This window comes from Ylistrum balloti, unplaced genomic scaffold (assembly GCF_031769215.1).
Source record: "Ylistrum balloti isolate Yb309-2 unplaced genomic scaffold, AGI_CSIRO_Ybal_v1 Utg371896, whole genome shotgun sequence".
NCBI lineage: Eukaryota > Metazoa > Mollusca > Bivalvia > Pectinida > Pectinidae > Ylistrum > Ylistrum balloti.
In genome coordinates this window covers 65,306-87,162 of record NW_026782935.1, presented here as the reverse complement: position 1 = coordinate 87,162, position 21,857 = coordinate 65,306, and the positions used below count along the sequence as shown (strand labels likewise).

Here is a 21,857-nt window from a genome sequence, read left to right as displayed (position 1 = left end):
TAAGAACTTGTTGCTGTATTAACGAAGGAATAATCCATTATTGCTTGTTGCTACTCGTCGACTTTCATTCACTTCCCTTTATTGCCCGTTACTTCCTGTTACTTTCTGATACTTTCCTATATTGCTTTTTACTACTAATTTTCCCTTTCGGTTATGCTCCTTTTATTGCCTTTTAATAATTGTTTTTCTTTCCAGTTTCGTTTTTCTCTTAATTCTGTAAGAACTGTTTACCCTTTTTGCCTGTTATTACTAGTTGATCCACACTCAGTTACTTTCCTAATTGCATGTACTACTTGTCCCTTAACTTTGTTATTTCCCTGTATTGCATGTTACTACTTGTTAATACATTTTCAGTTACTAGTAGTTACTTGATTATCAATTTTTCATATTATTGCATGTCACTACTTGTTAACCTCTTTTCAGTTACAACTATTTACTTGATTTTCAGTTCTTCCTATTATTGTTTGTTACCACTTGTTATTTAACTTTGTTATTTCCCTGTATTGCTTGTTACTGCTTGTTAATCCATTTCCAGTTACTACTAATTACTTGATTTTCATTTCTTCCTATTATTGCTTGTTACTACTTGTTACTTTACTTTGTTATTTCTCTGTATTGCTTGTTACCACTTGTTAATCCATTTCCAGTTACTACTAATTACTTGATTTTTAGTTCTTCCTATCATTGTTTGTTACTACGTGTTACTTTACTTTTAGTTTGTTTCCTTTATTGCATATAAGTATTTGCCACTTTTCCAGTTACTTAACTTCTCTAATCTGAAAAGACTTGTTACCATATATTCAGTAACTTTCCTTATCACTGTCAGTACTTGTAACTTGAGTTGTATATGTTACTTTTCTTTATTGCCTGTACTACTTGTTTGTTAACTTTATTATTTTCCTGTATATCATGTTACTACTTGTTGCTCCATTTTACTCCCATTTACTGACTGTTTCTATTTGTTACTCAACGTTTAGTGTTTCTTTCATTTATTGCCTGTTACTACTTGTGATTCGTTCCAGTTACTTTGCATATCTGTAAAAACTTTACTCTACACTTCAGGTTATTTCCTTTTTTGTCTGTACTACTTTGTTTCTTAATTTTGTTACTTTGCTGTACCTACTTGATACTCCTCTTGCAGTAACTTCTCTTTCTTGGCTTGCACTACTTGTTACCTGTCTTTCAGTTCCTCCTATAATTTATTGTTACTCTTTGTTACTGTATTAATTGTTACTTTCCTTTCTTGCCTGTTACTGTTTGTTACTATTTCCAGTTACATTGCTTTCATTTATTGTTGTCAGAAGTTTTTGCACTACTTTACTTTATTGGCGGTTAATACTCGTTACTCCACTTTAAGCTTTATGTTAATTCCCTTTTTGCCTGTTGCTACTTGTAACTTTTAGTAACTTTTCTTTACTGCCTGTTACTACTTGTTACCTTACTTTCTGTTACTTTCATTGATCACATGGTATTATTTACTTAATTGTCAGTCACATTACTTTGTTGCCTGTTACTACTTGTTACTCTACTTTCAGTGTTCCCCTGTAATGTATGTTACTGTTTGTTCCTTAGCTTTCAGTTATTTTCCTTTTATTACCTCTAACTAATTGCTCCACTTTCAGGTTATTTCCTTTGTTTTTACTACTTGTTCCTTAACTTCATAACTTTCCTGTATTGCATGTAACTACTTGTTACTCCACTTTCAGTTTCTTTCCTCTTTTATACCTCCTGCTACTTGTAACTTCACTTTCAGCTGAGTTCATATATTTCCCACTTGTTACTGCATTTTCAGTGACATTTATTTATCAACTGTTACTACTTGATACTCTACTTTCACTCTTACTTTCTGTTGTTGCCTGTTACTACCTGTTACATTACTCTGTAACAGTAAATACCTTTATTTCATTTTCTTTTGAATTACAGATTATATAACTAGGAAACTGATTGAAAAAACCAGGAAGAAAGTCTGAGTATGTTTGCCTGCATGTCCTCACTGCCCCAAGAAACATGTATATCTGTTTGTATTTACTTAAATAGATTTTATATTTAACATTTTTTAGTATATTGTAATCTGTATGGAAACTTAAAAAAGGAGATCATTCCATATAACTACAATTTGTTTTAGAATTTTCATCAATGCATTATCATTGACTTATGATCCATTAAATCAATATAAAATTACCGATTTTATTTATTGTATTTAGAGAAAAATGCCTGAAGATGTACATAATTGTACTTGTTGGATCTTTATTTTGACAATATCACTTTCCCCCAGCCCCACCCCTGCCCATTCTTCTTTCTTGCCAAAAAACCTGTATCATTGTAAGTATATATTGTCAATTGCTTTGATTTTATTCGATTTTCATTGTATTTTGAAATCTATGGAATAAAAGAATGGAATTGTGTGTATGTTATGTATATTCAAAACGTGTTAACCTATCAACAGACAAGCACGAAACGTATCATTATCAAAATTATAATGAAAAAATAAAAGATAAAAACAAAATGAAATATATCCTTATATTACTTTTAGATTGTTTACATGAATAAGTTGTGAAGATATTACCTTTTTTGCAGATTGTTAAGTATTAAAGTAGATTAAAATGTGAATTAAATCTAGTTTCTTTTCATGTAGAAGAAACATGGAGTAGCTAGTGATGTCAATGAACCTGATCCTGTGATGTGGACACAAGCAGCAGTGACTTCATGATATTTGGGAGGACTAATTAACTGACAATCATTGAAATACAAGAGGACAGGGTACCAAGGAGGATTTTGTATACACATATGTGACTCTATGGATTATATCTAACATTTTCAACACCAGTTTCGTGCAGGTTTTAATAGTAACACTGGAGAACATTTATATTCTTGATGTTACCTAGTTATATTCCAAAAGACATCATGTCATAATTCCTTTCATAAAACAAATAAAATTATCTGTAAATTTTACCTGTTCATTATTCGAAAAGAATGTATGTAGATCCCATAAAAATCATAGCAGCCATAAGGCATTTGTATATTTTGTTTATTTAATTCAAATTATTGTTGTTTTTTTAATTGTTTCTATTGTCATCGATTCTTTCAATCTATACCTACTTTGCTTCCCTGCTACATTTGCTTCTATGTTGTATGTTACTGTTTGAAAAATTATTTAAAATATACATTCATGGCTGTATAAGAAAATAGCTAACTGCGTAGGTAGATAATGTAACAATTCCATTATTGTTCTAATCCAGTTAGCTGTATACGTAGATAATGTAATAATTCCATGATTGTTCTAATCCAGCTAGCTGTATAGGTATATAACAAAACAACTCCATGATTGTTCTTATCCAGCTAGCTGCATAGGTATATAACAAAACAACTCCATGATTGTTCTAATCCAGCTAGCTGTATACGTAGATAAGTTGATGATTCCATGATTGTTCTAATTCAGCTAGCTGCATAGGTAGATAATGTAACAATGCCATGATTGTTCTTATCCAGCTAGCTGCATAGGTAGATACTGTAACAATGCCATGATTGTTCTAATCCAGCTAGCTGTATAAGTAGATACTGTAACAATGTCATGATTGTTCTAATCCAGCTAGCTGTATAAGTGGATAAGATGATGATTCCGTGATTTTTCTAATCCAGCTAACTGTATAGGTATATAACAACACAATTCCATGGTTGCATTAGTCCAACTAGCTGTAAAAACACTCCTCTAACCTTACAATTACATGAAGGTTGGCTATGATACACTTGTACATAGATGGATAATTATATATACAGGAAATGTAGTAAGTTGCCATTGATTGCTTCATCAGAAAAAATCACATATCATGAGGAAATGAAACCAAATTAATGAAACATCTTCAACATCCAAGAGTGTTGCTCTCAATATTAGGTGAATTGTGTACTCTGTATCTTTGGAATATGTAAAGCAAAAAGTAACATTAAATTATCATAGCTAGTGACCAGCTTACAAAACATTTCAAGAAAGGCCCATCACATTTCATCTAGAGCAACTTGGAGGAAATTGTAAACTTCTTGCCTAATGACACAGGATGTTCAATGATAATTGGAACCACTCCAGGAACCTTGGGTCTTTAACTGAGGTGTATAGCACCAGATAAATTTAATGATCAACTGGAGACACCAAAGTGAAAAAACTACCATATCATGACTGTACATTAGCACATATGTCTATCTATACTCCAACATTACCACAAACTCACAAAAATACATGTACATTTCAAAATCATGTGAAGACCTTACATTTAGGTAGAATTCACTACTAATACTTATTTGTAAATCAACACTAAAATGTCAGTTTTCTTCAACAGAAAAATCAGGGACAAAATTTATTACTGTTGCACAAATGAACTTGTACAATTTTTCCACATTAATTCAACCCAAAAGAACTACATACAGACTGTACCAACTTACAAATTGCAAAATGTACAAGTTCACCCACACTCTGACCACTCAAAAGAAAATCATACAAAATCTTTAGTATGATTTGTATTGTTATAGACCATCCCCTACCCAGTGGTACAAAAAGACACTACAGCATTATTTTGATAAAGATTGGAGACATAGTGACCAAATAATCAAACAAAATTGTAGTCAGAAATTTGTTTGCAAAAATTTCAAACCATTAGTTTCTGATAGTGGCAGTGTAATCGTTAGTTTTCTTCTCTGTGTTTTTGCATTATTACAGTTAAGAAAACATTTCATGCATTAATGCAATATTCATATTAACACAAGTATTTGTTATAAACAGAATCATCTGATTATAAACAACAATAGTAATTTCCATATTGAAAAAAAAAATTATGACCGATATTTTTGTTTCAGCAGATTTCACTTAACCATTAAAATGGTAGTGTAGCCTTTCATTTAATTTCTATAGCATTTCTACTTGCTATAATTTTTTCTAAGATTTAGAGGCAATACGAACAATATCAACAGCTAAAAGTCCCTGTTTGAGACACACCTGTCAGTACAGAACAATTTTATCCTTCAATTTTTTATGGTGCAATGGCCTGAATACATTTATTTCATCTTAACAGTTAACATGTGTACATTACGTATAAAAAACTGGAAAAGGCTAAAAAGATTTTTTATATAACTTTACACAATACAAAACTACCCTGAACCACTGTATTTCATACTTTCAAAAACGGTAAAGTATATCTGTTCAACAAGATAATGAAATAAACATTTACTTCATAGCACAAATGCAAACTTCAAACTGAAAAACAAACCTAGACTGCATTGTTCTGCTGAAAATGAATGTGCCTTTCCCAATTTGGTTTAGATTACTCTATTTGAAAACATGCAATGATGTCAACTTTCCCAACTGCAATCTCAGATGCACACAGAATTGGAGCCTCAGCATCAGTAATAAATAGCTGAAGCTGGTTGAAGTACAATCCTGCTTGATGGACATGTAGACCTTCGTTCAAGTATTGTCTGCTATAAGTATGGAATGATGTCATGAAAAATGTCAAAAAGTGATCAGAAGTGTGAATCCCATCATCAGGACAGGACATTGGGATAACAACTGCATTAAAATTGTTCTAAAAGCTATAAAAAATAGCCTTTCATTATTTGATTTTGATCACCAAAACTTTATCAAGTATACAATATAGAATTTGATGATATTATCCCATGATTATGATATAAACTGAATTTGTGAAGTTGAAGTCTCAAGATGATCTTGATGTTTGTTTGCTTTGATTTTTTTTATTTTTTCCCTTTTACCTAGACCGAGGACCACCTGTGTATAGAGATCACCTCTATTGAGAGACCACTTGTGTGAACAGACCACTTACTAGTCCACTTCATGTTAAGTTTGAGCACTACACTGTCATAGTACTGATTCAAAGTCAACGAAAAACTTGTAATTAAAGTAACACTAAAACACATCATATTTCCATACCTACAAGACAATTGTACACTTCACAGAATTTTGTTTCTTTGTAATGTTAACTGGACTTTGGATATGCTGGGGATTTTTTGGTTAGTCCTGAACCAAATTTAATAAAATTTTACATAAAATTAGGAATTCTATGCTCCTCACCCACAGAGCTCTAAGTAGGGGACTGAAATTTATCAAATTGATTCAAATTTCAGGGATGGAAGGATTAAAGATGATTTACTAAAACGTGAACTTTTTGCCCTTAGAGTTTCACATTTCCCCTTGGGAAGGAATTTACTACAATTTATATAGGAGTATTATCTTTATCTTCTTCTGCCTTTCTCTGTATTTCTGTTCAAGTTATAGCATCTCTGTATTATCTATAAATTCCTGGTACAAACAAGAAAATTGGTCATATCATTGAATATCATGACATTATTGCCAATTATGATGTTCAGGGTCTCCAACCCACAATATGACAATGGGAGAATGGAAATCATTTTCAAAATTCTCCTCTTTGTAATAAAATCAACATGACGCTGTAATTGAACTATTAACTGAGGTAGATGATTAATGACCCTGGTGTCTTATTTTATAACAGACAGGTTTGACAAGTCACCATCAAAATATTACATAACTGATTTAGACACATTTATCTTACAAATATCTTTTACTTTAGAGATTTTCCAGTCAAATTGAAAATTCAAAAAGGATTTTTTTCAAATAGGATATACAAATCTAGAAGAAATCAAATTAAATCTGTGCATTTTCCCCTCTGACCTTCAGCAAACTCATACATGAAACTACTACCCATTGTGCTTCTTAAGCTAACAGTTATTGTATAAACATTTTCCTATATTTTCCATTGATGCACTTAAATTATTGCCAAAATTTGAAATATTACGCGTTTAAAATTTGCACCAAATTTTAAAATTTGTTTATGTCTTTAATTAATTTTTAATTCACAATGTCACTTTAAAGTTGTGAAAAGAAAACTGTAATGGCTAGTTATGAGTTATCTCCCTTCTGTCAATATTGATGTTGTCAGAAACTACAAAAGCATATCAGCTTGAAGCTATGTATTTTTAGCAGCAAAAAAAAAAATGCAACATTATGCACAAATTCTAAATTTTTAGATAGCTTCATGTTTTCTTGACATTTTTCCAAACATGTAAAATTCTTAGATATTCCTCTGTTGACATCAAATCAAAAGAATGATTTCATTTCTATATTATATATTATTAAGTTATTATTATTCCTTTTATGTTCTCCAAGATTACATAAAAAGAATAAATACAATTAAAACACAATCAACATTAAAGAAGAGTTGTATAAATGTACAAAGCAAATCATAATAATGTAATTGAGAAGTTTTAAATATTTGATACAGAAATCTTAAATTTGCAAGTCTGAAATATTCCGAATCTTCTTTCAACATTTCACAGCCAAAAGGACCCGCCAAGAAAGTATTTGCTAAGTCAAAGTCTGACAAATTATTCAACCACGTCATGAAATTTATGCCCAACTTATTAAATAAGTGACACCTTAATTCATCTCAAATATCAATATTTCCATAGCAGTAATAGTATAGTAATAGAATCATCGCACAACATACCGCAGTAGTGACACAATTCCTCATGGTTCAAAATGCAAGAGCTTAAACATATTTTTAAAATACACTGTATATAAATATTGAGAATACTTTACTGCTAATTTCCGTGAGTGATATGTTTCAAGCTTAAGATGGATGAACTCTGAAAAAATTGTTGTCATAGAGAATGATATTACGTAAGAATAAGGTAGAACCTGGATTAAGGGTCAATTATGCATATCAAGTGAATTACAACTACACATTTACAAAGGAGATCATTCATATACAACAAAATGGTGGAGGAAAAAACCTAGTGCTTGCTGCTAAAGCAGTATCAATTTGAAAATTGAGGGAAAACTTTTTAATATCTACGATAAAACAAGGAAAACAAGGACATATCAATTTATTAGATGATTATTTTTGAATTATTACCAATAGACAACAAAAGGCGTTGATATAAGCTTTATTAAATTCATTCATTATGTAAGCAGTGTACAGTGGCATAAAAATATATCAAATGAATTAGATATGGAAACAAATGTTGAAACAATTATATTAAACCGCTTCAAGGTAATAATTCATTAAATTTGACGAGGCACGGTGTAAACAGTCTAGACTCAGCAAAAAATGTGGCTAATTAGGAATGAAGAGAATTGGAAAAGAAATTGATAGGGTAGGTTGAGGAGGAGGGAGAGGAGTTTCCCGTCTTGCAAAAAGAAGACATAAACTGCAGAAGCTGCGAGAATGTGAAAAGTCTAATAGCAACACTACATAATACGAATCAAATTTAAGGAAACTGCATTCCATTCGTAGTCTGATGTGGAGAATCTGACCCATTCTGATACCAGTATTGTAAAAAGGCGGCACTCTAATGTTAGACATGTTTACATGTTTTTTAAGTCTACCTATTGATGGATCATCTTTTATACGATTTGGCAGCATATTATATGGACCAATTACAGAAGGCAAGAAAGACTTTTTATAAAGGCTTGTGCGACAGGAGATTTATTATTGGCAGTGCGAGTGTTATGACTGTGTGTCAAGTTGTTACGTGCATGAAGCAGATCTTGGAGGTATTGGGGTACTAGTCGATGCACCATTTTGTGAAATTGGATTATCTTGTGATGTGTGCTTCTTCGGTTAAGTGGAAGCCAGCCAGTTTCTGCATAGAGTTTGGATCTACTTGTTAGTCTTGTTGCACCAGTGGCAATGCGTGCAGCTTCTAACTGAATAATTTCCAGAAGATCGGATTGTGCTTGGGTTAGATTGTCCCAGATAATGTTCCCGTATTCTAATATGGGCCTAATAATTTTCTATATTTCCCCAATCAAATCTACTGCAGTTTTCTACCTGATTATCATTCATTACATATCAATTGTCCGAGGGATCAGTTCCTATCGAACTCCATCAGAAAGAGTGGGGATGATATAACGATATCTTTACATAATAAAGGCAGTGGGACATATGAATTCAATGTGATTAGAGATGTACAATATAACCTGAAAAAGTGACTCCTGTCTTTTACAGATCCCTAGTGATACCGTTCTTGATGTTTGGTCCCTGTATCATTTTTTTTCTTAAATTCTGGCAAAACTAATCTACAACTTGTTTGTTTTAGTTTCCAATTTATTTAGAAAATGATAGCTGAAATAGCCAAGACAGTTCATAAAAAATATGGATTCTGGTCAAACTGTATCAGATTATGAGAAGCCATATGAGTAATTAACCTCAGTCTCAGATGGTCGAAAGACATTCACTAGACTACAAATATCTCATTGTACATGTACACATCTTGAACAGATTTTGCAACAATTTTGAAGAAAAAAAGTAACAATAAAGAAAAATTTTTTTTCAAATTTCAGACAATTTGACCAGCTCTTGGGGGTCGGCCAAGGTCAACTATTTCCAATAGAAAATAAATAAGTTATGTTAAAAATAGTTTTTTTCCAAAATAAACATTAGTAAACTTTACCCTCTCCTGGGGGAAATGTGAGACCCTGAGGTCATGAAATTTACAAATTTTAGTAAAGCACCTGAAAGCTTTTCCATCCATGAAGAGTATTTTATTCTGACATAACTGTGTAATGAGAAGAAGATTTTTTGAATTTTCAATCAATTTGATTATTTTTGGTCCCGCCCTTTCACTTTCTCTCTCTTTTTGTGGCTGTTGCCTGCTCTGAATCCGTATTCCATGCTAATCCATAGATGCTCAATAACGGCCATTACTGGGATTCCGTTTGCACATAAGAAGGTTTGGGATAACCCTACGGTATGTGGATGCGTGTTATCTTACGATTCAATCCTCCAACGCTGAGAGAAGAAATGAACGACATTGAGTCTGAGAACCTAACCAATGTGAAGTTTTTCTGTTAATCCACATCCACCATCGCCCACCATCGCGGAGATGTAGTAATACAGGTTGAATGCATATGTGCCGCCTCAAATGATGACCGAGGTACTGCTATCATCTCTCCCTCTGAAAGACACAGCCATTCCGAAATCTTTCCCCACTGACGTCGGTAGACACGTAGACATCTGTCAGCGTCTTCAATGCAAAATCTGCTTTTATCAGTTGACAAAACACGATGACAGTCCCTCTCCCTCAAAAAGATAATTGTTGTATGAACGTTAAGGTCTTGGTGGATGTATCAACCTTGGTTTACAATAAGGTCTTCTTGATCTCAGCCCTACTCAGTGGTGGAACTGATCCTAGATTTGTGAATTCCAGTTGCATCCCTTGAAAATCTCTTACGTAAGCTGACGTAGTAACTCATAGACGCTCTCTACGACGTCGGTTGTTCCTGCTGTAGTCTATACTTTAGCAGAAAGACAGTCGACACACGACACTAGTATTCTGTTGCAATATCGTCTTCATAGCAACCAGCTTGCAACTGACCAATTGCGCGTTTAACGTCATCGCTAGAAATAACTTATGTGTGGCTTTCTTACCCGCAGGGCAGAAAGTTTAGATTACACTACAATATGTAGCCTATGGCAGAGTTTGGCTGCCAACGTGCTTAATTGGCTTAACGTAACTCCTCGACCAAGCGTACAGAAGAATATGTTTACGACATAAACTGCAAAGCTAACAATTTCATATTCAGGAAATAACACTGATTTTCAGAATATCATAATCCCTGATAATTCTTTGTAAAGGAAACTATTGACCTAGCCGGAACTATCGGTATTGCCCAGTACTGTGTTGTACCGTGTCTGCTTATTGCAGCCTCTATTGAACAAGTCTGGCTAACCAACCTTTGCAGCTCACATCTGATTGTTATACTTGTATAGGCAAACGCCAGAGCGACTCCTCAACATGGATAAAAACTTCATCAGATAAACCCTAGCAATTATTTCCTTGAATTTTGTACAAGGATGTAATTTGAAAACATCCAGTGGGTGGCGAAACTGATGGCATTTGTAGCAGCAAGTCCACTCCATCAGGGCTTACAAAATTTACAGTAAGCTACAATACTGACTAACAGAAATGTTAAGTATACGACCGATCATTAAGCTCTGAATTGTTATTGTTTCATTAGAGTGATGGGAACGGCCTTCATGCTGAATTATATGAATTCAATATATTTTAATGTAACACTTGATCATGATTAGCAAATATCTTTTATTTTCAAAATTGCAAACATGGATGCTTGCTTTCCTGTGATATAACATTATTTACAAATCAACTAAGATTTCAATTTCCACCTCATGAACCATAAAATGACGGCTTTGCAGCTTCAGGTTACCATAGAAATATTGGCTTCCGGTCGTCATGCGCAAGTAAACAGAGGCAGTCTAGTAACACCAATTCGTCCTGCAGCTCAACATCGCTTCGTAACAGTTTACTTAACAGGACACGGAGGATAACTGGATCTTCGAGGCCGAACACCTTCACAGTCTGTTTGTCTGGAGGAGCGTTCAGCAAACCATGCTTATTGACCATGTCCTGAGCAAACTGACTATGTCTATCAAGGATGTAACCGAAGGATGAAAGCGTTTTCATGATGTAGTCAAAGCGATAACGCATCTCCAGTTCCTTTCTGACATTGACCTTTCCCTGTTCATCCATGGCTTCCTTCCGTATCATCTCTCCCACATTGGAAATGCTATATCCGTAATATCGCTTACGGTTCTCTTTATCGGGCACAAATTTCTTCGAGAATACATACTCCAGGATTCGTCTGTCCAACTGGAAAGCTATCTCCCCAATCAATCTCTTACTGGACTTAATTTTCGCCAGTTTCTGACAACGAGACTCCGTCAGAGTGGGCTTAAACCCCATCACATTGTCAATTGGACGGTGTAGCACATTGCTGTGAGCTGAAAGAAAATAATTCAATTTTTTGTTTACATGTATCAAATATATGATTATAAGCTAAAATACCACACAAAACCAAATCCAGTTACCGTATATTATACTATAAGTTTTATCACAAGCATGATGTGGTAGGTTTGGTACCTGCGACCCGAGAAGCCATGTCAGACTGCTGTTGCGAACTTCGGCTCTGCTCTAAACTATCTGAAAATACAGAAACAAAACAAAACTAGAACCTGCTTATATTTATAAAACTATTACAGACACACAAGACCAACTGATGGGTGTGGAGGTAGTTATATAGGATCGACTATTAAACGAAAGATTTAGTCACAGAGGGCCAACTGTCGGTGAGCGAGGAAGTCACACTTGACCAACTGTCTGTTGGATGAAGTAGTCACACAGGTACAACTTTCGGCGAATGGGAAAGTCACACAAGACCATCTGTCAGACGAGTTATGATGTCGCACTGGACCATCTGTCAGACAAGTTATGATGTCTCACTGGACCATCTGTCAGACAAGTTATGATGTCGCACTGGACCATCTGTCAGACAAGTTATGATGTCGCACTGGACCATCTGTCAGACAAGCTATGATGTCGCACTAGACCATCTGTCAGACAAGTTATGATGTCGCACTGGACCAACTCTCAGACAAGTTATGATGTCGCACTGGACCATCTGTCAGACAAGTTATGATGTCGCACTGGACCAACTCTCAGACAAGTTATGATGTCGCACTGGACCAACTCTCAGACAAGTTATGATGTCGCACTGGACCATCTGTCAGACAAGCTATGATGTCACACTGGACCATCAGTCAGACAAGCTATGATGTCTCACTAGACCATCTGTCAGACAAGTTATGATGTCGCACTGGACCATCTGTCAGACAAGCTATGGTGTCTCACTGGACCATCTGTCAGACACGTTATGATGTCGCACTTGACCATCTGTCAGACAAGCTATGGTGTCTCACTGGACCATCTGTCAGACAAGTTATGATGTCACACAGGACCAACTGTCAGACAAGGTGTGATATCGCACTGGACCCTCTTTGAGACAAGCTATGATGTCGCACTGGACCATCTGTCAGACAAGCTATGATGTCGCACTAGACCATCTGTCAGACAAGTTATGATGTCGCACTGGACCATCTGTCAGACAAGTTATGATGTCGCACTGGACCAACTCTCAGACAAATTATGATGTCGCAAGTTGATGATGGACCATCTGTCAGACAAGCTATGATGTCACACTGGACCAACTCTCAGACAAGTTATGATGTCGCACTGGACCATCTGTCAGACACGTTATGATGTCGCACTTGACCATCTGTCAGACAAGCTATGGTGTCACACTGGACCAACTCTCAGACAAGTTATGATGTCGCACTGGACCATCTGTCAGACAAGTTATGATGTCGCACTGGACCATCTGTCAGACAAGTTATGACGCCACTCTGGACCAACTGTCAGACAAGCTATGATGTCACACTGGACCAACTATCAGACAAGCTATGTTGTCACTGAGTGCCAACTGTCGGCGAGCGAGGAAGTGGCACAGGACCAACGAACTGTCCGGTAAGTGAAGAAGTCATTCAGAACTAACAGTTGTCAATCACATAACTGTATGACGATAGCCTGTCTGCTCCCCACCCATTTGGGGTATTTGTTTTCTCCTCTAAGGACCATACGGTGTTTGTTGTCAAATTTTACATGATTTTCTAATTCAAGGATGGTCATATTTTAACGCAAATATAAGTTTTTGTTTCTTCGAAACAGTTGTGCGGTTATTCTTTACATAGTGATCCAAACTGGAGAGTAAATAATGCCGACATTTATAAAAAAAAAAACATCTGTTATAAAGTCTTTATATATAAGTCTTGTCAGGAGTCAGTTAAAATGTTGTTGTCAGATCTGGTATCCTTAGCAAACTTCTTAATTTACCAAGTGGAAATAGTCCAGCACAAAGATTTTTGATTTTTTTGTTTTTTTTTTTTGTTTTAAGGCACAGGTTGACTCCACTTCCCTGTCATACGCTGACACTTGTAGACATCTAGTCTTCCTGGCCTCAAACACAGGCGGGCGATTTTTAGACAATCTCTTTCTTTCAAATATTTAAATAGTGCTTTTGACTGCCCATATTTAATCAATCAGGCCCCACTAGTATAAAACATCTCAACTTGAGATTTCCTCAAGCCCAGATTTTCCTCAGCTAATATCTCCTTGCAACTATCTTGTATAAAATTCCTCAAGGAATTTCAGGACATCCTAGCCGATGCCTTCCTCCTGTTCCTTGAGAAAATTTTATACAAGCCGTTTTGTAGGAGATATCAGCTTAGGAAAATCTCGACTTGAGGAAATCTCAAATTGAGGTGTTTTATACAAGTGGGGCCAGGTGTGTTTTTCAGTACCTGGTCGTATTTGCGGTCAATTCGTTTTAATCAATTTGATTGCCAGAAAAGTCGAATAAACGTTACAAAGTGTTTTAAACAGAATTTTAGCTCTCTTCATTTCGCACAAGTCTGTACTATGTTTTGTTTATATCTAGAACAGTTCAAAGTACATTTAAAGAATATTTCTATCTCTTGTTTTACCTACATTACCCAAACAAATCTTTAGTCTATGTTACATGCATAAGTGATTGTGATTTTTCATACTGGTGTTGTATCGTTGTTTTGCATTCTGTAAGTGAACCCTTGGGTCTGGAAATAAATGACTTCCTTAATGCGATCTCAGGGTACAATGAGATTTTTTACTTATTTATTTTCTTTTATTGTTATTGAATATATATATATATCTCAAGTGTATCACCTTATGAGCAATGACAGTTGGTTTTCGCTGAAATATGCACATAAAGAGGTTAATTACTATTTATAAAAAGGAAATCCTTATCTGTTGGTCAACAGTCTCAATATGTAATTTTTGCGTCAAATATGATAGCACCATCGCCTCACAACAATTTGGCTTTCCGCCTAAATCAGTCGCAAGGATGTTGGCGATTAATGTCACCTATTTCTTAATTCTGAATAGACTTTGAGTTATCAAATAACATTTGCTACACCAATAACAAAATCCGGTGCTGAAAAAAGGGATTTTAATCACTGTGTCACCACTGCCCCTGTCATTTCGGCACGGCATCGTGTGTTCGTGTTTACAAAACGAACTGCCTCGTTTTCAAAACTATTACATAACCTCATCAGCGCTAAATTTGAGAGGGGATTCCCGAACGAAGAACTCAATAACAAAATTAATGTTTTTATCCTGATATCCCTTAAACGATAAAACGCAAAACATGGCTGCGCTCGCGGTCTAGTTCTACAGAAGAAAATACAATGCAGCGCAAGACATCGATATCGGTATGTGGCTTGTTTCGCTTCCTTCTCGCCAAACTTACGTAATTACGAGATTCTGTTTTCCATTTTTTCTCTATCTCTACAGATCTTATTTAGTTGAAATAATTGCTCTGTCAATGTATTATCATTAAGATTTGGGTTGCTCTTTCATTAGAATCTGCGACAGTGTAAACATCTCTTTCAAAATTTAATCACAGTATGAAGTAACAGATTCCGCGGGACAGGTATAAGACAAACATTTTAGCAATAACAGCTAAGGTTAAATTTACTGATATTCAATTTTCACTTGGGACACAGGAACCAGTGCAATCTAATATACGTTTAGAATGATCGACATCTGTGTGACCTCGTTTACTTTTACTTCGATTTAGAGCTACTGAGTAAGCTTCTACTCGTTACATTTAACCAAAACCTACCTGTGTATGGGCCAGCGTTTTCAGTGCTACCCGGCATTGCTGGTCTGACTGGCGTGGACGTGGCTATCGGGTCGCCTACAGCTTTACTGGCAACGCTGACAGGAATGCTTTGTGCTCCAACGGAACTTCCAGCACTTTGACCAACGCCTAAATCATATTGGATACCATCTGAATAACCACGTTCAGACTGATCTCCGCCAAATTGGCCAAGACTCGACGGAACACTTCCATATCCCTCACTTCTGGTTTGATCAAGGACTCCACTGACCGCGACACGCCTGTCTCCAACGCCTACACTGAAGGAAGACCCAGGCATCTCAAAGCGTGATTGATATTGACCTTGACCTGGTGCAATCTTAGATGTATACTCCCCAGGGGCTATTTGTCGCGATAATAGATATTCCAGGCCATCGTCAATGCTCGACGCCGAATCCGGGTATCTTTGATTTGATATACCATCTGCTCCAACCTCTTTGGTATTACGGAAACTGGGACTTTCCTTAGAATCTGTGGAATTTCGGAGATTCGGACGTTCTTTAGTTCCTGTGGTATTTCCGAGGCTGGAACTTCCCTTTTCTCTATATGACTGCACACTTCCTCTGTTAGTGGTAGGGGTGAGTACTTTATTCCTCGCCTCTCCTGTCGAGATAGAGGGCTGGCTGAAGGGTCCATTTCGTGGTATAGGAGATTTGTTCGGTGGAACAGGACTTCGAGATATTTGACGATTATTAGCGGGTGACGGTGAGCTGGGAACAACATTTACGGTAGGCACATCATCAGTGTAGTTACTAGGGGAATAGCGGCGAGGGGTGTCTTTCTGAGACGTCCCAGAGGCTTTTAAATACTGAGCGCTTTTTCTATCGCCATGCTGTGGTGTCGGTGTTGACGGCTTTACTTCCTTACTTGGACTATGCGTGTAGTGGCTGTCAAGGTGAACCAGATTAGAAGAATGTTGACCATGTGGATTTGGAACAGACACGTTTCGGTTAATCTGACTGTTATGTGTATTCCCTTTCGACCCTGTTGGAACTTGCTGGTTTATAGGGCGGATCTGCTGAATTGGTCCCGGCGATATTGGCCTGAACGGACTGACACGTGATGACGATTTCAATTTTGTATCGTTGTTATTCAGTATATCTGATGAGAGGAACTCTAAAATTGAAACAAACACAAGACTTTCTTTTATGTTCTTATTTTTTTTCGACATCGTTACTAGTTGTTCTTCTAGCTGGAACTTCTAGATTGTCATTATTCACGGTGTGTGCTAAAGTGAAAAGTTGTTAAATGTTGAAAAGTTGAATTGTAGTTGAAAGTAGGGTTGATGATGAAGAATTCCAATTCTTGTTTGACGTATTTTAATTTTTTGATATATGTATCTATATACAACACACATTTAAACTATATACACTAAAGAAGTCAACAGTGTGGTAAGCATTTGCAATAATCTGGCCTTTACGAAAATTCAGTAGAGTTGTACTAGCTCGGACAAAATCCCGAGAGAGCGGGCGTCCCGCCAGTGAGGATTAGCCTCTCTCCTGTCAGGCCTCCCCTCTTCTTACTAGCAGACAATGATAGGTCTATTTATAATAGATGTTTGATAATGTGTAAAACGTGTCATGTACTAATCTGGTTGTAAGATTACAGTAGTATATAAACATATTTATAGTTCAGGGTAGCGTATTAAAAACTTGGAATTAAAAGAGATTATACGCCAACAGTTATCAAGAAGGGACAGGTAAAGTTTGTAGCTTGTGTTTCTTGTTGTGTGGAGGAGTGTTCCAGCGATTTACTTCTCTCCTTACAATCATTCTTGATGTTACAGAATTCCTGTTTAAATTGTTATCTGTTACAAGAGATGATTCAATGTTGACTAACTCATATTTAGGTTCCTCTAGTTGTTCAAGTCTCTAAATCCTAACTGTCGTATTGCAGCAAAGTTTAGTCACATCACTGTTACTGGAGAGAGGATCTAACCGAGGTAGTAACCAGGTAAGCTTTATTTTTTAAGAAATATTGGCTATAATATACACTTCAGTAAAACTAGGATTACAACTTAATTAAAAGTATTCCGTTGCAACATAACATCATCATATTTTCTTAAGGTGAGAATTTTACATACTATTGGCCTGACCAGTCAGCTGCTCATCACTCCAGACCAATAGACTAGCCAGTACGTGAGCCGTCCTCCGGGTGGCATTCTCACTCATGGTCACCAAGCATTGCCGTAGCTCTTCGTTTTCTTTTTTCAGACGGGCGTTCTCTTCTCGGAAAACTCCATCGTTCGAATCCTTCAGACGAACGTTCTCCGGCCTGAAAACTTCGGCGGTATTCGGTAATGTCCGATCAGTCAGATCGTCAGAAGCAAGTGTTTGAAACCTTTCATTCCACACCGACATTCTCTTCTGTTGGCATGGCTAATTCCGCTTCGCCAAACTCAGAATCCCGAAAACACGTATCTATGGACCAGCGGTGACGTCACAATCAAGACAATTCGGCCTACACCCAACTGTGACGTCACTGTTCTGACTTATTATCTCGTCTAATTTTAAGGCGATACTTTTTTGTCGCAGTTACCTTTAAACCTGAATATCTAAGTATTTCTTCAATACCGATAACTCTAGATTACCGTACCGGCTTCTGTAATGATGACTAGCATCCAAACCATGGGACTATAAACCTAGCAAACAAAACTGAATATGAATTATGGAAAAGCTAAGTGGAGCAATCGAGCGTAGAGTTACCCAGTATGCCTATTAAAGACTTAAAGATTGTAATCAATGGTACTTCCATATTAGGCATTTTTCGGAAGTTAGCGAAATATAATTAGGGATAGACTTATTTATACCAAGTCACCGCCTTAAAGACTTTCCTGACAGTAATGTAGCGGCCTGGTATACGCTTTGTGGTAAAAATAACCCTGTCTCCAGGTAAAATGTCACTGACATGTATAATACATGTAGATGATTACCGTCCAAGCTGACACAAACCCATTATATTGAAACATAGCGGTCGGTCGTAGTTACAACTTACGTAAAACATTTTGGTGTGCACGAAGCTCTTTATTCATGGTGCAAATTGGATAATAAATCTAGATTTTACTAAACACGCGTATTGCTGTGTAACTCCATTGTTTTAATGTGGAAATACACACACAGACGACATCTCCCATCTCTCCGATATAGATTCCGTGCAGTGTAGAATAGCAAACATTTTCTATCTGATATGGTTGGTCAGTGAACAGGTTAGGGTATAGAATAATGAGGTTTTTCGGCTTACAGTCAGTATGAACCATGTCTGATATATATTCCTGTAGAATTTGTTGTAAACGTGATTTGATGTTTGGGGTTGCCATCAATTTCAATTACTTATTCACTTATTTACTTATTACGCGGTTATAAATTGACACTAAAATTGAATTATATTGTGTGTTGTGTCATCGTTTCCAAATATTTCGTGACTTTTATGATCACTTATTTGCTAGATATACCTATTCTATCCTGCTGTTTCAGCTATTGTTCTAAATATACTAATCCGGGGTTGCGTTGTTATCAACAATATAATAATAACGAGTATATTACCTCATTACATCCTGTTATTGCACGGGGTTACTGTTCTGGTGCTCTTTTCTTATTTTTCTATGGCATTTCAAGTAGTCTATTTCATATCTACAAGTGAACAGGTCTTGCCAAAATGTTTCCGATCATTTGAGATCTATAAAACGATTAGATTTTTTAATGTGTTTTAATACATCCTTAAAATTACAAGTTGCATTGGAAATGATTTTTTCGTGACTGTACTGCTATCTTCTTTTCCCGGCAACTGTAGTTGATAGTACTTGTGGTAATATACAGAGAGGTAAAGAGTATGTGTGTTGTAGTAGGTAAGGCAGAGGTTTTGTATGTAGTAATGTGGAGTCTGTATATCATAAAAGGGAAAAGTCTGTACGTTATACCACATGTAAAGTGATTCACGGTTATGTTTTTCTCTGTACCATTAACCTCGGTGCGGGGGAGCCCGGGATAGTTACATGCGAACGCGCCTGTGACACTGAGGAATGGGTGAATATTTTTAATGCAATTAATTACGTTTACACCAGGGATCTAGCCAATAGTATACTTATTTAGAAAAAAGCATGCATAATGGACAACTGTCAGAAAAAAGCCCAGCTTTCATTTGACAAAACCCTCATCATAACAAATGAATACTTAAACCTATGCGAACGTGCCTGTTTCAGAGTGGATGTTAGAAGTGTATGTGTAAAATATTTGAAGTTGCCGTGTTAAGTGGGAGATAGATGCTGTTTTTCATATTGGAGAAGTCCGAGAGTGTACTAAGGTGTCTTTTGGTAAGTAAATAGAATTCCATATCTTATTGGGTCCGTTAGTGAGATCCTGTTAATGGAAGACCGAGTGGCTCGGACTGGTCATTTCAAAGGCTTTCGCGTTTCTAAATGCTATTTCTGGCGAATCTGTACTGTTAACAAAGGCGCTAACGTATCGCATACGCGTGTGTGCCTTTGAAAGCAGCGCGAGCGCACACACAGCGCATTGAATCTGACCTAAAATAATAGATATTTTCGTGCGTTAAAACACTAGCTGGCACGAAATCTCTTCTCAGTATTCTGTTTATACGGCGAACAAGGCGACAAATACACATGCAAAAAAATGCTGCAGTTGACACGGAGAGAACTGGGTCACCCGGAGTAACAGTAGAATCCTTTAAGGGTGGGTGGGGACATTGTCAAAGAAATCATGGAGTTAATAGCTTTCTAACGGCAAAAAGGGTCCTGTGGTTCGCTCCTGAAATCTAAACGTATTCGAGGCAGTGTGTTTTAGTTTACAACATAATTGAAACTAGGACAAACAATGTTTTGAGGTTACGTTACATATAATGAGCAGGATTGGCACGGCGTTGGTTTGAAACAATTCATAGACAGAAAAACGTTATCACGAGTGCAGCAGCTTTTTTTGTGTATTTGAAAAAGAGAAATTTAAGTTTTAGCCAACTTGCTCACCGTCATCAGCAATAAAAAAAATCTTATTTATACAAAGGAGATATTATATTCCATTGTGTCAGTAACACTAAAACACATTTTCATGTTTTATAAAACCATGGTAAGGCTGGCGAGTATGACTTGTAATGAAATTACGTGCCTAGAAGGAAATTACCCCTGCTTGGAGGCTGCTGTGTTGTTTAATTTGTCAAAATATAGTATACTTCGAATAAACCAGTGCCTAATAACGGACTTATCATGCTATTTTTCGATACATTTCTCCTTTAAGCGTTTTCAAGATGAATACGGTCTTGTCGAATTATCATTATGTTTTAATCTAAACCATATGTAATTTGTGCCGAATGTGACTCTTCATTTCGTTCAATTAGATAAATACAAAATTATAATAATCTTTGTGTATATTTGCTGTATTGTAAGATAAAAAAATATGTGATATAAACTTAAATTAAATATCATGTTGATTTGTTTGTAGACCAATCTTACTAAAATGCAGATCCTAATTCTCTATCCATTACTCTCCATAAAGGATTTCTTCAAATCCTGGACTTCGAGGATAGTTTGTCGTCAAAAATAGATGTAAGAGTTGTCTCTCTTCGCTCAGTTGCAAATGATAAGTCGTCCTTTGTATCGAGAATAGGGAGATGACGACATCCGGTAGCGGTTGCTTCACCGACACGATTTAAAGTGTTTCGCGACTTTAAAAATTGAATTCAGTATGATATGTGTAAATGATCTGAGTTAAACAGTTTTTCATAAATTACAATTAAGTTGAATCAATTCATGCATTCGCCTCCACGGTCATTTCTTCTCTAGTCACACACAAACTACTGTTGTCTGTTCTCTAGTCACACAAACTACTGTTGTCTGTTCTCTAGTCACACAAACTACTGTTGTCTGTTCTCTAGTCACACAAACTACTGTTGTCTGTTCTCTAGTCACACAAACTACTGTTGTCTGTTCTCTAGTCACACACAAACTACTGTTGTCTGTTCTCAAGTCACACACAAAATACTGCCATCTGTTCATTAGACACACACAGATTTTACTATCAAGTGTTCTGTATAGTCGCACACAAACTACTTTTAAATGTTCCGTATTTTCACACACAAACTACTATCAAATGTTCCGTATATTCACACACAAACTGCTGTCAGATGTTCCGTATATTCACACACAAACTGCTGTCAGATGTTCCGTATATTCACACACAAACTGCTGTCAAATGTTCCGTATATTCACACACAAACTGCT

At 36.1% G+C, this 21,857-nt stretch overlaps 1 protein-coding gene across 1 annotated transcript; it reads right to left on the bottom strand.

Annotated features, from left to right (window-relative positions):
* Positions 1-11,244: 11,244 nt before the first annotated feature.
* On the bottom strand, positions 11,245-17,988 carry LOC132563888 (uncharacterized). Its single transcript, XM_060228649.1, has 5 exons — positions 17,712-17,988; positions 16,160-16,744; positions 15,593-16,099; positions 11,962-12,021; positions 11,245-11,822 (listed from the first exon to the last, which is right to left on the bottom strand). The coding sequence occupies exons 1-5, from the start codon at positions 17,986-17,988 to the stop codon at positions 11,245-11,247; spliced, it is 2,007 nt and encodes a 668-aa protein (XP_060084632.1).
* Between the last annotated feature and the right edge of the window lie 3,869 nt (positions 17,989-21,857).